This window comes from Salminus brasiliensis, chromosome 14 (assembly GCF_030463535.1).
Source record: "Salminus brasiliensis chromosome 14, fSalBra1.hap2, whole genome shotgun sequence".
Taxonomy (NCBI): domain Eukaryota; kingdom Metazoa; phylum Chordata; class Actinopteri; order Characiformes; family Bryconidae; genus Salminus; species Salminus brasiliensis.
Genome location: NC_132891.1, coordinates 15001 through 30000, shown reverse-complemented (window position 1 = coordinate 30000; position 15000 = coordinate 15001). Strand labels below are relative to the sequence as shown.

General features: G+C 44.0%; 3 protein-coding genes across 4 annotated transcripts in view; all 3 read left to right on the top strand.

Moving 5' to 3' along the window:
* Positions 1 to 1444, top strand: part of LOC140577450 (PTB domain-containing engulfment adapter protein 1-like) — a 6851-nt gene extending 5407 nt beyond the window's left edge. The window contains exons 8-9 of the mRNA XM_072697436.1: positions 1121 to 1169; positions 1360 to 1444. Of these exons, the coding sequence (XP_072553537.1) occupies positions 1121 to 1169; positions 1360 to 1385 (75 nt within the window). The 3' untranslated portion in view covers positions 1386 to 1444. The remainder of the gene's footprint in view (positions 1 to 1120; positions 1170 to 1359) is intronic.
* A 632-nt stretch (positions 1445 to 2076) lies between these two features.
* On the top strand, positions 2077 to 11116 carry tmem106c (transmembrane protein 106C). 2 transcript variants are annotated; one of them, XM_072697064.1, is made up of 8 exons: positions 2077 to 2168; positions 3963 to 4210; positions 4346 to 4409; positions 4960 to 5119; positions 5626 to 5766; positions 8276 to 8325; positions 8639 to 8692; positions 8839 to 11116. In XM_072697064.1, the coding sequence occupies exons 2-8, from the start codon at positions 4000 to 4002 to the stop codon at positions 8975 to 8977; spliced, it is 819 nt and encodes a 272-aa protein (XP_072553165.1). In that variant the 5' UTR covers positions 2077 to 2168; positions 3963 to 3999; the 3' UTR covers positions 8978 to 11116. The 2 variants fall into 2 exon arrangements, with proteins under 2 accessions (XP_072553165.1, XP_072553166.1); XM_072697065.1 differs by having other exon boundaries at positions 2088 to 2168; positions 2373 to 4210.
* Positions 11117 to 11878: 762 nt separating this feature from the next.
* LOC140577428 (testis-specific serine/threonine-protein kinase 6-like) lies at positions 11879 to 14183 on the top strand. The gene is made up of 3 exons (XM_072697407.1): positions 11879 to 11969; positions 12455 to 13244; positions 13657 to 14183. Exons 1-3 carry the CDS (start codon positions 11879 to 11881, stop codon positions 14018 to 14020), a joined length of 1245 nt encoding a protein of 414 aa, XP_072553508.1. The 3' UTR covers positions 14021 to 14183.
* The last annotated feature ends 817 nt before the right edge of the window (positions 14184 to 15000 follow it).

Sequence of the window (15000 nt, the reverse complement as noted above, 5' to 3'; positions counted from 1 at the left end):
GTGAGACTATGAGACTGTGGGACTGTGAGACTGTGGGACTGGGACTGTGGGACTGTGAGACTATGAGACTGTGGGACTGTGAGACTGTGGGACTGGGACTGTGGGACTGGGACTGTGAGGCTGTGGGACTGGGACTGTGAGACTGTGGGACTGGGACTGAGAGACTATGGGACTGTGGGACTGTGAGACTGTGAGACTGTGGGACTGGGACTGTGAGTCTATGGGACTGTGGGACTGTGAGGCTGTGGGACTGGGACTGTGAGACTATGGGACTGTGGGACTGTGGGACTGTGAGACTGTGGGACTGGGACTGTAAGACTGTGGGACTGGGACTGTGAGACTATGAGACTATGGGACTGTGAGATTGTGGGACTGTGAGACTGTGAAACTGTGGGACTGGGACTGTGGGACTGTGAGACTGGGACTGTGAGACTGTGAGGCTGGGACTGTGAGACTGTGGGACTGTGGGACTGTGAGACTATGAGACTGTGGGACTGTGGGACTGGGACTGGGACTGTGAGACTATGGGACTGTGAGACTGTGGGACTGTGGGACTATGAGACAATGGGACTGTGAGACTGTGGGACTGGGAGACTGTGGGACTGGGACTGTGGGACTATGAGACTATGGGACTGTGAGACTGTGGGACTGGGACTGTGAGACTATGGGACTGTGAGACTGTGGGACTATGAGACTGTGGGACTGTGAGACTGTGGGACTGGGAATGTGAGACTGTGGGACTATGAGACTATGGGACTGTGAGACTGTGGGACTGTGAGACTGTGGGACTGGGACTGTGAGACTGTGGGACTGTGGGACTGGGACTGTGAGACTGTGGGACTGGGACTGGGACTGTGAGACTGTGAGACTGTGGGACTATGAGACTGTGAGACTGTGGGACTATGAGACTGTGGGACTGGGACTGGGACTGTGAGACTGTGGGACTGTGGGACTGGGAGACTGTGGGACTGGGACTGGGAGACTGTGGGACTGGGACTGGGACTGTGAGACTGTGGGACTGGGACTGTGGGACTGTGGGACTTTGTGCTCCTTGTTTTGGTTCTCAGTGTTTTCTGTTTTTTTTATGTCTCTTGTCTCCTGTTCTGATTTTAACATTCAGAAACTGTATGAAAATGAGGATTCTGACAGTGAGCAGTCCAACTCACAAGGTGTACACACACACACACACACACACACACACACACACACACACACACAGTTCTCCTTTTGGAAACCTAACACTTTCTGTTTATAAATCAATATAATGTAGAATCAAACATGACATACCCATGATGCTAACTTCACACACACACACACACACACTCATGTTGGCATGTTTTATTATTGTATTAATTGCAGTGCGATTCAGCTCCAGGGGATTCTGAGGAACACCTGAGAGAGAGGGAGAGAGACCAATCTTCAACTCATCAGTCCAATACTAATATTAATATCTGTGGATGTTTTTTGATTGTTAATGAAGATTTGAACTTTTAAATTATTTTGAATAAATGATGAGAAACTGAATCTGCAGTGTTTGAACTTTTATCATTATTTAATAAAGAGAACATATTTATAGAGGGAGACTTTGAACTTTTCCTGGGACTTTTAAATGGTTTAATGTTTTATAAACTGTAATGTTTATTCTCATAATATCATTTCAGATCATTTTAAATATAAATATACTTGAGATTTAGGTATACTGTTATCAAAGTAGATTTATTTATAGTGGCAAATAAATCTTTATCACAATATTCTCAGATGGCTGTAGCAGTTTATTCACTATAATCATGAACAGCAGTCTGTCTATCAAGATAGCAAAATTGTTCAAATGTTGTTTATTTTCCACGTGTCTACTCCCAAACCTTTTTGTACTTATTTACTAGATTTATAGTTTAGGTAATAAAATATTTTAAACGCTACAAAAATGACAAATTTGTACCATTCCAGCACCCAGCACCCCCCACCCAGCACCCAGCACCCAGCACCCAGCACCCCCCACCCCCCACCCAGCACCCCCGCTGTGCTGTAATTCCCCGGCTGTTGAAAGGGGGGAGTAGAGAGGCGGCGCCGCTGCTTTAAACAAGTGAAGAAGAAACAAGCAGAACCAAAACAGCAGACGAGTGAAAACAGAGAACTAAAAATCTGCATTTGAAAGTTTTCTAAAATTGGTAAGAAAAGTCGTTTCATTAATTTTGAGTTGTTTCACTGAGGCAGTGAATGTAAACAACATCGTTGTGGATCGTCTTGGTTGAATTTAAGTCGTACAGACACTCAAAAACAACAGCTATTAAGCGCGCGGTGGGCGGATGTAGTATGAGAAGCTACTTTTAGTGGATTTGAATGAAATCCGTGATTTATCTGTTTTTATTTAGACGGCGAGGTTTTAATCATCACAGCTCAAAGCAGAGGCTGCTAACGCGTTGGATGTTGATATGCAAATAAACGCTGCAGCCAATCAGTGCCTAATGTTAGGGAGCGCTGTGCGCGTCCTGACCAATCACAGGCGAGCCCGGTGACTTTCTGCGCTTTCTGTAAGTATGGAGAGCGATGCTGTTTCGGGAGGTTCAGAGACCCAGCGTCTTTCACCAGGAGTTACTGGGACCTGTCTTTTATTCTTATTTGTATTGAATCGACAAATATAGTCTTCAGTCAGACTGTTTAAATTAGTAATGAGCAGGCCAAAATGCATATAAAGTTGTATGTGTCAATAACTGCAGACTTCCAGTACAGGGTTCCTGCAGTCCTCCCTCATACAGTGTGTTTACCCTGTGTGGAGTAAAAGTATTGGGACATTGCCTATTCCCCCTTCAGGAAACGCCCGTTCTAACCCCACAGTCATTACTCTGGAGCCGGTCCTCCGCAGCAGCTCTAGCAGCAGCAGGTGTGGAGCTCTGCAGTTACTGAGTCAGTTGGAGGCTTTTCTGTATGAACACAGTAATGGAGAACCTCCACCACTTTCTGTAGGAGTGTTATTATTAGTGTTTATTCTAATAGCAATGATTTACTGAGGAGATCAGCAGCTTTACATTCAATTTTTTACACACACACATAATGGACAAATATATTGGGACACCTCTTAATTCAGGTGTGTGATTCAGTCCCGCTGCCACAGCTGTATAAACTCCAGCTTCTAGCCCTGCAGTCTGTCTTTCCTCCACACATCAGTGAAAGAACGAGAGGTTCTGAAGAGCTCACTGAACTCCAGCGTGGTTCTGTATGTAATAGGAGACACCGCTGCACCAACAACAACAAGTCAGCTGGTGAAATCTCCTCCCTCCTAGATCTTCCTCCATCAGCTGTGAGTGGTGTTCTTATTGAACAGTGGAAGAGTTTAGGAGGAACAGCTCACAGAGAGCAGCTCAGCCACCGAGTGTCTGTCAGACCACGTAAAGTTACAGAGCTGTTGTTGTCATTAGAACGTCTCCAAAGTTCTCCTCGTGGAGTCTAGTATTATTTAGAGTTCTCCTCAGATCAACACCTGGTTTGGTGGTAAATCAGGGCTTAATGGTGGTAAATCAGGTGAGCTGCTGCTGCTGCTGCTGCTGATGGAGTTGAACACATCCTCCACGCTGTGCTGGCTGGACTGGGGGGCATCAAAGAGAACCCTGGAGGAACCGAGCTCTGTTCTTCAGACTAGCTCACCAACAAGATCTCACTACTTTCTTCAGAATGAGAAGCTCTTGTTTCTCATTTTTACTGGATTTATGTTCAGCTGCATCTGTTCTGATGAGATCTGGAGCTTCTACAGGAAACACTCTTTTACTGCTTACTGTTATTTATTGTTGTTGTTGTTGTTAATAATCTTCTGTAACATTTGTTGTATTATTTGTAATAACGTACGTCAGTGTCTTTGCAGTTTCCTTTGAGATAAACTCTCACTGCTGAGAGACTGGGTTTAGAGTAATGGAGTTAAACCTATATACAGTGCTGCAAAGTCATAATGAGAGTTTTCTCTTTGGCAGCAACGTTTAGCTGGGAAGTGCATGCTTTTGCCAGCACATGGGGGCACACTTGTCTCAGAGCTGCAGAGCACTCCTGCCAGTCCCGCGACACCACAGCACAACACAGAGCAATGAAACGCCCTGTGATGATGATTCCCTGGATGGTTTGGACAGACAGGAGGACATCGCTCAGTTTCCTTATGTAGAATTCACTGGACGGGATAGTATAACTTGTCCTACTTGTCAAGGGTCTGGACGCATACCTTCAGGTGAGTTACATAACACTCACTGACCCCTGCCTTGTGCTAGTGACCAGCTCATCTGTGTTATTGATCTCGACCATGCAGTTGATGTTGCAGGACTGTGTGCAGATTGACCCTTAACCCACCTATTGTTGTTTTCAGGTCAGGTGAATGAGTTGGTGGCACTGATTCCCTACAGTGACCAGAGACTGCAGCCTCAGAGGACGTAAGTATGCTGTATGACAAAAGTATTGGGACACCTTCTTATTTATTGTTTCTTCTTAAATCAAGGGTATTAAAAGAGTTAATCCTGCTTTTGTTGGAGTAACTGTCTCTACTGTCCAGAGAAGAAGACTTTCTACTAGATTCTGGAGGAGCCATGTTGCCATGATCACCATGCCACCCCATCTCCAACTCCCCAACTCATTCCATCAAAAGTATTGGATGAAGCTCCTCCACCATCATTCCAGAGAACTCAGCTCCTCCACTGCTCCACAGCTCCTCAATGCTGGAGGGCTTTATACCCCTCTAGCCCACGCCTGGCATTAGGCAGCATGGTGCCGATAGGGTCATGATGTTGATCTGCTCCAGAGAGTCCTATTCTATTGGCAGTTCTTCTCTACAGGGACTAGACAAGCTGTGTGTGTGCATTTGCACATCTCTTTCAGCAATGGGTGCAGCTTAGCTGCGGGGTAGCTTAATGTATTGATTTGAAGGAGTGTCCCAATTTGAGATGTGGTCGTGTTTGAGTGTGCAGTGTGTGTTACTGTTTGCAGAAAGCTGTACGTTGGTCTGTCAGTGATCGTGTGCTTGCTGGTCTCCTCACTTGTGGCATTCTTCATGTTCCCGCGGCCCGTTCTGGTGGAGGATGGGGGAATCCGCTCAGTTATCGTTCTTTTCGACCATGAGAAGAGCAGAGTGCTCATGAACATGACTGTGAGTGCTCCCAACCTGCTCTTTGCAAGGGTTAATGACATTAACACCATCTAAATGAACAAACCTTTCAACTCAACTACTACCTCTGTAGTAGTTGAGTTACGCTACTTGTTTCTAAAGTCTGAGAAAGTGAAATATGGTTTCTACTGGCTGTTCAGATTTTCTGCTCAGACATGCCTACATGCCCCATTTGAAAACACATGCCCACACAACCTGCCTCCCTTTGGATACACACACCCACTCAGCCTCTGCCCCAACCCAAACTAGGGTAACCCTAACCCTGTCCCTAGGCCCCACCCCCTAATTCCAACCAATCTGCCCACTCAGTCCCGCCTGCTCTCCGCCCTTCCCACCTCAAACATGCCCACTCAGTTTTGCCTGTGGACAGACTGCCCCAGCCCCACCCCCCATTTGAACAAACCTTTTCAGCCCCGCCCTGAATTTAGCAAACCTGTCCACTAAGCCCCACCTATACCGCATTAAAGTGTTTTTCTGTTTTTCATCAGAGCTCTCTGAACTTCCACAATGCTAACTTCTTCACTGTGCTGGTGGACAACGTGAACAGTCAGGTGCTCTACATGAAGACTGTGATTGGCACCGAGCAGCTGGGCAATGTCATCACTATCCAGCCACTCAGCCAGAGACAGGTACGCAGGGGAGTGTCTATTTATAGTTATTATTTGCCAAAAACTGAAATGTGCGCAGTTTTTTTCTGAATTTATACGCCAGTTACCCAACACATACATATTCTTCCTCCATCACATGCAATGCTCCCGACACTGGGAGGGTGAAGACCGGCATATGTCTCCTACAACACGTGCAGCCAGCCAGCACCTCTCTTTTAGAACTGATGCAACGGCATCGGCCAACCAGTGCACTCAGAGGAAAGCACCATGTAGCGTAAAGTGTGGGGAGAAAGTGCCATCTACCCACCTTGGTGAAAGTAAGGCAGTTGTGCTCTCTCGGGGCCCCAGCTGCAGACGGCTAGCAGCATGACTGGGATTCAAACTAGCAATCCTCTGGTTATAGGGACAGCACCATATTCTGCTAGACCACTCAGGGCCCAAATGTGTTTTAAACCAACCCTTAAATGTGGTGAATCATCCAGGACATTCTATTTTTTTACTGGAGCTACAAGGCTAATGTCTAAAAATGCTAATGTCTAACTAACGGCTAACAAGTCTTCCAACATCGCATTCCAAATTATTTTGCAAATGATATTTTGCAAATTACAGTACAGTTTTCAAGTAATCAGTTGTATCAAAACAGTATCTGTCTGTTTATCTATCTATCTATCTAAAATTAGATTTATAGATATAGATAGATACTTTATTGATCCCAAAGGAAATTTAGCAGCCAGTAACAATTGCACAATGCAGCACAGTAATACAGTACAATAATTACAATAATAACAATGAATAAAATAAATGTCAAAATATGCATTTAAAACCAACTGGAGATGAAAGGCAGTGCAGTAAAGAATGAGGAATGAAGGATGTGCAGGAGGAGCGGGGGGAGGTATCGGCAGACATGACAGTACTGAATAAATAAGTGCAGATGCTAGTATTACAGTAAAGTACAGTGTGAGGGGTGCAGATGTACAGGATGGACAGTAAAGTGTAAATAGTGCAGATTAAACCTCTGATTAAACATAAGAGACTCCTCCTTCCTCTTCCTCTGTCCTCCTCTCCGGGAGAAGCTGAAGAGTCAAAGGATCTCCTGAGTCTGTAGAGCAGCTCTGTGACAGCAGCCTGCCACTGAACTCGGCTCCTTTAGTCCATAATCGTGGAGACCAGTGGGTGACCATCATCGTCCATGATGGAGAGCGGTGTGTGCAGTGTCCTCCTCTCTGTCACCTGAACCACAGAGTCCAGTTCCACCCTCAGCATAGAAAAGACAGCTGGACACCACATCTAGAACATCTGCAAGAGGCTCTGGCCCTTTCTGTACAGGATGTCTGTGTTGGCCGACCAGTTTAACCTTTCATCCAGGTGCGGTCCACATCAACCCCCTCAGGAGAGACAGGCTGTGGGAGTGGCCTAGCCCTGCAAAAGTCCATCACCACCTCCTTGGTCTTGGAGGTGTTCAGTAGCAGGATGTTCCTACGGCACCATGCCACAAAGTCGCCCACAAGGGGTCTGTACCCTGTCTCCTGTCCACCCCCTAACACAAGCCACAATGGCAGTATCGTCCGAAAACTCAGAGTCTCAGAGTTGTCCTTGTCTGAAGTGTACAGTGTGAAGAGGAAAGGGGGAAGGACTGTCCCCTGTCGTGCTCATGTGCTGCTGACCACAGTCTCTGATGTCCAGTCCTTTAGCCTGACATACTGAGATCTGCCAGTGAGATAGTCAGTGATCGTTACGGGTGGTTGCATAGTAGGTTTATGCAGAACTGCAAGCCTCAGTAGCAGGGGTGGGCAGTTCTGGTCCTGGAGGGTCTGATTCCTGCACAATTTTGTTCTTTTCCTGCTTAGACACACGTGATTCAACTCACCTGTTGATTGAGAGGTTTAGTAAGCTTGTTAGAGCTGGGAAATCAGCAAACTGTGCTAGACTTCGGACCCTGTTACCCACCCCTGCTTTTGAAGATCCTACACCTCGAGGTTTGTGGGACTAATGCCATTTTAGCAGCTGCTCTCTTAATCCGATGAATTTGATTAGCAGAAACATTTCTTATTACGCCTCTATTTGCACAAAACCGCCTGTGATCTGAATCTGCCACAAAGCTCTTTACAGTACGATGATCACGCTTACATTCTCCTGAAATGTCTGTTTTCATACCTTGTCCAGGGCACTGCACTGCTTTTTGGCAGCAGAGAACCCCTTGAGCTCACCTAGCAAACTAATTATTACAGGTGTCTGAGACAGCTTTCAGTGATCCAGAGCCCTGAGACGCAAAACCATCCAAGAGTTCAATTAAAAAATGTCAAAAAAAAGAAATAATAATTTGGAAAGTTGTGTATGTGCAAGAAGGCTAAGGCTGAATTTTTCTGCTTAACAATGTTTCTTTAATATGTTACTTTACATTATTTTGGTAGTTTATTATCATTATATTGAGGACATCATGGATCGGTCAACCTCAGGATTTGCCTGCTATAAGAAACTGAAGAATTTAAATATTTTGGCTTGTGTTTATATTCTTTCTCTCTTCTTGCAGATGAACTTCACAGTCAGTATGGAGATAAGTGGAAGTCTGTCATATGTGTAGTAAGTGCTAGTTCTAATCACTAGTCCTTCATATGCTCAGGCAGCCTGAGTGCCGCAAGTGTTGGCTCTCATATTCATCCAATTGTAGGAGTCCCAGAGCATAACTGCCCTCTCTCTCTTTATCTGGGTGGGATGGATGGCTTTGTTAGCTGATATAACAAAATGTAATAAAGTTCTAATAACATTAATATCCAGTATGAAGCTCTAATAACATTAATATCCAGTATGAAGCTCTAATAACTAATATCACTTCATAGTGAAGTGTGTTTGTAGTGTATAAGATCTCTCTCTCTCTGTTCTGGGTTGTTTACAGTGCCTTTTGTACCATGGCGAGCATCAAGGTTCATAACATTGTGGTTTTCATGCAGTAAGTGTGTGAGATTTTCTCAGTCTGAAAATGTTCAAGGATATATTAATCTTCAGGTCCAAACAAACTTCTAATAAATGTTACTAAAATTAGTGGACTAGGGCTAACCCTAACCCTGAATGTACCTGTTAATTTACACTCTACAGGACCTCAGTGAAAACATCCTACATGGTGCGGAGCGCTCAGAACACACTGGAAGCATATCGGTACATCGACTGTGGTGCAAACTCCACTGTACACCACCCCCCCACACTCTATAAGCAGAATGCAGGACTGCTGAGGTAAAGCTGTCGGCCTTCAGCTGATCTGAATTGTGCTGCACAATTAAAATCAAAAGGGAAACTTCACCAAAAAATGAATTTTTTACAGTTTTCCACCTTTACTCAAGATGTAGTTAATCGTCTTGTTTGATGTCTGAAGTTTTAAGCTTAGCTCTGGAGCTACTAGACTGTGTCGTTTATACTGCACTAGTTAGCGTAGTGCTGAGTGCTGCAGTCCTGTGTAATCTCACACTCTGCTGAAACTGTTTAGTAACCTCTAATAGACTTTGATGTGCTTTTAGCAGCATGCTAAGGTGTGCCCACAAGGTTTCATTGCTTTTTGGCTACATTAGCCTCATGGCTCCAGTGCTAAAACTAAAGAAGCACCAAACATGACTTGGCTGATTGACTACATTAGGCAAAAGAGGGAAACTGTGTATGGGTTTAAAAAAAGGGACTCTCCAAAATAAAAGACTGCAGATTCTTTTTGAGCGCATAACTAAGATGGAAAAATGCTAACACCTCTGTTTTGGTCGGTGGAGATAAGTGGCTGATTTGTTTTGTTACTGCTGAATGAATTGTTACTGTTGAACATTTTTGCACCTCAAAGTCTTTTCACTTCAGGAGTTTATTGTTCCAACTGGACATTCAGCACCTTAACTTTATTTTGTGTTACTTTACTTGAACTATGCTGCTAAAAATCTTCTGGCAAGTGAAAACATCTCAGATCTAATCTGTGCATCTAATATTTCTCATCATGATGCTATTATACGAATAGTATACGAATCTGTTGGATTATAAGCAAACTTAAGGTGTTTCTTTACTTAAGATCATTTAAGATTACACTGATCCTAAAAGAATTTTCAGAAAAAAGTAATTTAAAGTAATTTTATGCAGAAAAGTAATCTGTTGGCAGAGCATTTTGGTTTGGCTTTATTTTATGAATTACTAAAAATAAAACGACTTCAAACAAGTTTGAAAACATCTAGAAATGAGCTGAACCATCTTGTAATAATCTTACAACTGTCTCATATTAAAAATGATTAGATATTTTAATTGGATTTGGAAGGTTTTCTAGCTAATAGCATTTATTTGCAGTGTAAATGGAGTGGAAGTTAAAGAGAATTTAGAGTAACTATGCACCTTGTTAGTAGAACCATTAGATTCTTTTTGTTTCACTCAAAGTGTACTGTGTTACTAATTAAGTATTTTTGATGCAGGTAAAGAAAGCTCACATCATCACTACTGCATCATTACTGCAAGAATAAAATGTGTTGCCTCAACATAATTGGTGACAAAAGTAAAGCAAATAAAAAAGAAAATAACTGCAAAATGCCCTAAAGTATCTAAAGTAACAGTGCTGCATTAAAAGTGAGATTTCATTTACTAAAGCTAACAGATCAGAAGTAATAATGTAATGAAACAATATTTACAAATAATAGTAACACTCAAAAAGGTAATACAGTTTTCCACTTAGGTTGATGTAATACAAGCCAATATTATAGTGAGATATTACAAAGAACAAAATGTTAATTATAATTAATATATATAACATGGTTAAATTAACATCATATCTTAAGACAACCAGGTTTACCAGGTTTAGTGTAAAAAAAATTACACATTCTTACACATCATATACACATTCGAATGAAGTAAAATGTTTTCAGTTTCATTCCATTATTTATGATGTTTAATGTCATTCCGTGAGTCACTCTTTACAGATTGTTTAACGCTTGTTTTCTGGGTGAAGTTTTTGTATGTATTTATTCAGATGGATGTTTCGGTTAGATTGTTTTGTCTCTCAGGACCTCTCCTCTCTAGTCCTGCTGGACTGCCTGTAATATGAGAGCACCACTCAAATGTTACCAGTTAAATAAGAGAACGTAGTTCTCATCTATGCAATGGAGTTTGTGCCACAAATTGTAAGGTATTTTTTGATAGTTTTATATTGAAGCAAAGTTGTACCATGTGCTGTTGCACTGCTCTACACTGGCACTGGGCTGAAGTTTACTGCTGAGTTTCAGCGTGTGAAGAAGGGCTTTTCCCTGGAGCTAATCTTTATGTATGGCAGAGTTTTACTATTGTGTTGAAAATCTTTTTTTTTTTTTTTTTTTTTTTTGGCTTACTTAAAATCTAAAATATGTAAATATGAGAAGGCTTGAACATTTAAAGAATAAAGTAAATTTAATTCTGTACTGTTTGTTCTGTGTCATCAAGTATGCTTAAGTCTGAAAACAGATTCTGTTTCTGTAAAGTACTATGTATGTTTACTATATGCATGTATGTATTCTGTATACATTCTGCAACTACTATATACCTTTCACAAATATAAAAAAATGTAAATTACAATTAGTTTATTCCCTATCCTTGAGGATAGGTACTGCATGTTAAGATAAAGGGTTAATATGCTGAAATCAGCGTATTTAATATTGGGGTCTCCTCTCTCTTTGGGTCCTCCTGGTCTGCCAACGCCTCAGGGGCGGACTCCACGCCCAAATTTGGGGCCAATTTGTCGGTGTGTGTGTGTGTGCGCGTGCGTGTGTGTTTTTAAAAGGGGGAGGGGGGGGTGTGTCCATACTTGTTCCCCTTCTCAGTGTTATGCTGGTAATGTTAGGGGGTTAAAGGTTGGGTTTAAGGCTTCGGTTTAGATTTTTAGTTAAGTTTAGTGTCCGGCCAAGAGATAGGGTTTAGGGTTTTGGGGCTTGGGATAGTGGTAAGGATGTCCAATACTGCACTTTTCACTATATAGTGCGCTACTAGTGCACTACTTCTCACTGCTGAAGGATCTAGACTCTGATGAGCCCAAAGATGCTGAGGAGATTCGACTACTTCACCTACTGGTTAACCTGCCAGAGGGTGTGTAGTTCTGCAGCACCCCTATACACAGTGATGTGGTCTCCCCTGGGGCAATCTCTGGACTCCGCCCATGAGCCCTGCGATCGCTTCACCCTCGTTAACCTCATGTGTCACACCTGGGACTGTGGCTACAAAAGGCAGTGACTCTCACAAAGGCTGGCGTGAGTTCGCTGTATCTATCTGGGCTCAGAAGCTTCCTTGGTCTGCTTAGGGAGAAGCCTCCAGTGTCGTGTCGTGGGTAACCTTGCTCTGGTTACCCTGCCTAGTGTTTTTTTTTGTTTTTTTTGTTTTTTGTTTTTGAAGCTCTGCTTCGAGTTGGGTTTCTCCCTGTCCGAAGCATTGCTTTGTGGTTTTGCTTTGTCCACTTGTTTTTGTATACCCAAGCTCTACCCGTCCCCTCCTGAGCTAGGCTCAGCAGTTTTGTGTGTATCCTGTCCTGACTCCTCCCAGTCCCAGGTTTGTTTTGCCCAATCCCGTGGTCAAGTTAATTTTGTTTATTGGCCTTGTTTTTTGCTGCTCCCTTAAGTTCGCTTATCTTGTTTGTACACCCTGTCTTGTGTTATCCTGCCCGTTTTATTAAAGTCTTGCATCGTTCATCCCTGCAAGTGTTTCCTTGTTTTTAACTTCATTGTCTTAACCCTGAAAGGCTTGGGCTATGAGGTGTTGGGTAATCTCGGTAAAGGGGGTTTTGGCCAGGTAAAGCTGGCCACGTCTGAGAGGCACCCCAAACAGGTGGCCGTTAAAGTAATGGACCGCAGGAGAGGGTCAGCTTATTTTGTGTCTAAACTTCTGCCTCGGGAACTGACCCTTCTGAGAACAGTGAAGCACCCACACATTGTTGAGGTTCATGATATCCTGGAGCTGGATAACGGACTGGTGTTCATAGTGATGGAGGCTGCCACAACGAATCTAAATGGAAAGATCCAGGAGCTCGGCCACATCTCCATCCCTAAGGCCAGAGGCTGGTTCTCCCAGCTCCTGAGTGCTGTGGTGTATCTGCACCAGCAGGACATTGTCCATCGGGACATCAAATGTGAGAATGTTCTGCTCACTGCCGACAACCGAATCAAACTGACCGACTTTGGTTTGGGCCGCTTTTATAAAGGCCTTCCTGACCTGAGCGGGACGTTCTGCTGCACTCAGTGCTACGCTGCACCGGAGGTGATTATGCAGGAACCATATGATCCAAAGAAGAGCGACGTATGGAGCCTGGGCGTGGTTCTGTACGTCATGGTCACCGGGTCCATGCCCTTCATAAACTTGTATAAGCATTTACTCCCACGTCTCCAGCGTAAAGCTGTCAGCTACCCAGCTTGGATCAGAGCGGAGGAGCCCTGTCGGTCTGCCATCTCCTACATGCTGCGCTACAACCCTTTCACTCGGCCGACGGTGCGAGAGGTGCAGCAGCACCCATGGCTGCAGTCGAGTAGAGTACGGTAAGCAAACTGAACAAGTTTCCAGGATTTGTGTTTATTTCAGTTCAGACTGTGGGTGTATGTTTATATACCAAAGAACCTGTTCTGTATTAGAACCGTATTAGAGCCCACTGATTACAGTGAATGCACATATAGAAAGAGGAGTGAGCTCAACCAGCAGACTGAACTGTTCCACAGCTGTATTCAGTACTACTGATTACTAACTGATGGATTAGCTTAGATGAAGTGTCTGAGACCGAGGAAGCTGGCTGGTGAAGCTGATGTTTATTAGACTGGGCAGATCTTTATAGGGCGTACTCTGTACGTTTACACTGGGGGCCCTGAGGAGCCAGATTCACTACATTAGAAAGAAAGGTCAGATTGGCTGAACTGAGAATCCTAAAACCCTTTTGTCTTGTATTTCCATGAACAGTGAAAAGAGTCAAACTGCAGACTCCTCTGTGACTGAGGCTCCAAGCTCTCTGGAGGTGAAGGTGTTTGAAACGCCAAGGAAACATAGCAGGGAGTACAGTGAGGACAGGCAGCAGCAGGAGGAGAAGGAGGAGGAGCAGAAGGAGGAGCAGGAGCAGAAGGAGCAGAAGGAGCAGCCCTCTGCTGAGGTAGAGGAGGGGAAGGACGACCTGGAATGGAGTGGTCTGTCCTCATCCAGTGGTCTTCTTGATTGTGACCGCCCCAGGCTTTTTTATTGGACAGATCCAGAAGACGAAAAAGAGTTTCCCCCATGTAGACATCTAGCACGGCTCCAGATAGGGGCTGGGTTTGATTCTGAAAGGTAAGTCCCGCTCCATGGGCCTGGGGTGGAGCTTGGAGCTGCTCTCCCACAGTGATGCAGGATCTGGAGCAGTTATCTGGAGGGGTGATCTGAAGCAGTTATCTGGAGGGGTGATCTGGAGGGGTGATCTGGAGCAGTTAGCTGGAGGGGTGATCTGGAATGGTGATCTGGAGCAGTTAGCTGGAGGGGTGATCTTGAGGAGTGATCTGGAGCAGTTAGCTGGAGGGTTGATCTGGGAGGGTTGATCTGGGAGCAGTGTGTGTGCTGGTCTTTCAGTCTGAATAAAGAGCTGTTCTGCAGTGCTGGTGTTTTCTGGATGGTTCTTTTTTTCTACTCAGAGTAAACCTAGCTCTTCTCTCTCTCTCTCTCTCTGAAACACTGAGTCTGAGCTCTGAGGACTAAACTCACATTAGTCCAGGTTTAAGTTCAGACCTGCTGCCGAACTAATAGGACAGATCCAGTATTTACAAATGTGTGTCCATAATCAATCAGCCCTTTCAGGATGTTTATTTCCAGGAAGGTTTTATTCTCTGGCTGATAAAACTCTTATTCTGATTTATTTGAAATGTGAAGGATTTGGAGGTCAGGTGTCCACTCAGGTGGTCAGTGTGTGTTTCAGTGTTCAGCTACAGAAATAAATATTACAAATGAATGAAATAAGATCAGAACTTTAATGCTGTAGAACACTATAGTGTTTAGTGCTGTTTTATGCCCCCATGTGGACAAAGCAGAAGCAACATGCTGAACACCTACAACAAAGAGGGAGGGTGAGCTTCTTCTTAGGCCTTGTGGACGGTTAGGTTTTACAAACAAGGCCAAAAGAAGTTTCCCAGAACCGAGCCTGCAGAGAAACACAAATGACCCAGATGAAACCCATAACGACTCCAACTCCAGTCTGTGGCAAATTATTGATAAGTGACCAAAGGGACATGAAAGTTTTAGTCCTAAAACATTTTTAATAAGTATTTCCTACTGTCTCAGAGT

Coding starts and splice junctions, on each gene's coding strand:
- tmem106c (XM_072697064.1), top strand. CDS start 4,000: ATGGGGGCACACTTGTCTCAGAGCTGCAGAGCACTCCTGCCAGTCCCG. Junction 5,767..8,275: donor AGCCACTCAGCCAGAGACAG/GTACGCAGGGGA, acceptor CTCTTCTTGCAG/ATGAACTTCACAGTCAGTAT. Junction 8,326..8,638: donor GGAAGTCTGTCATATGTGTA/GTAAGTGCTAGT, acceptor GGTTGTTTACAG/TGCCTTTTGTACCATGGCGA.
- LOC140577428 (XM_072697407.1), top strand. CDS start 11,879: ATGAGCCCTGCGATCGCTTCACCCTCGTTAACCTCATGTGTCACACCT. Junction 11,970..12,454: donor TGACTCTCACAAAGGCTGGC/GTGAGTTCGCTG, acceptor TAACCCTGAAAG/GCTTGGGCTATGAGGTGTTG. Junction 13,245..13,656: donor CTGCAGTCGAGTAGAGTACG/GTAAGCAAACTG, acceptor TTCCATGAACAG/TGAAAAGAGTCAAACTGCAG.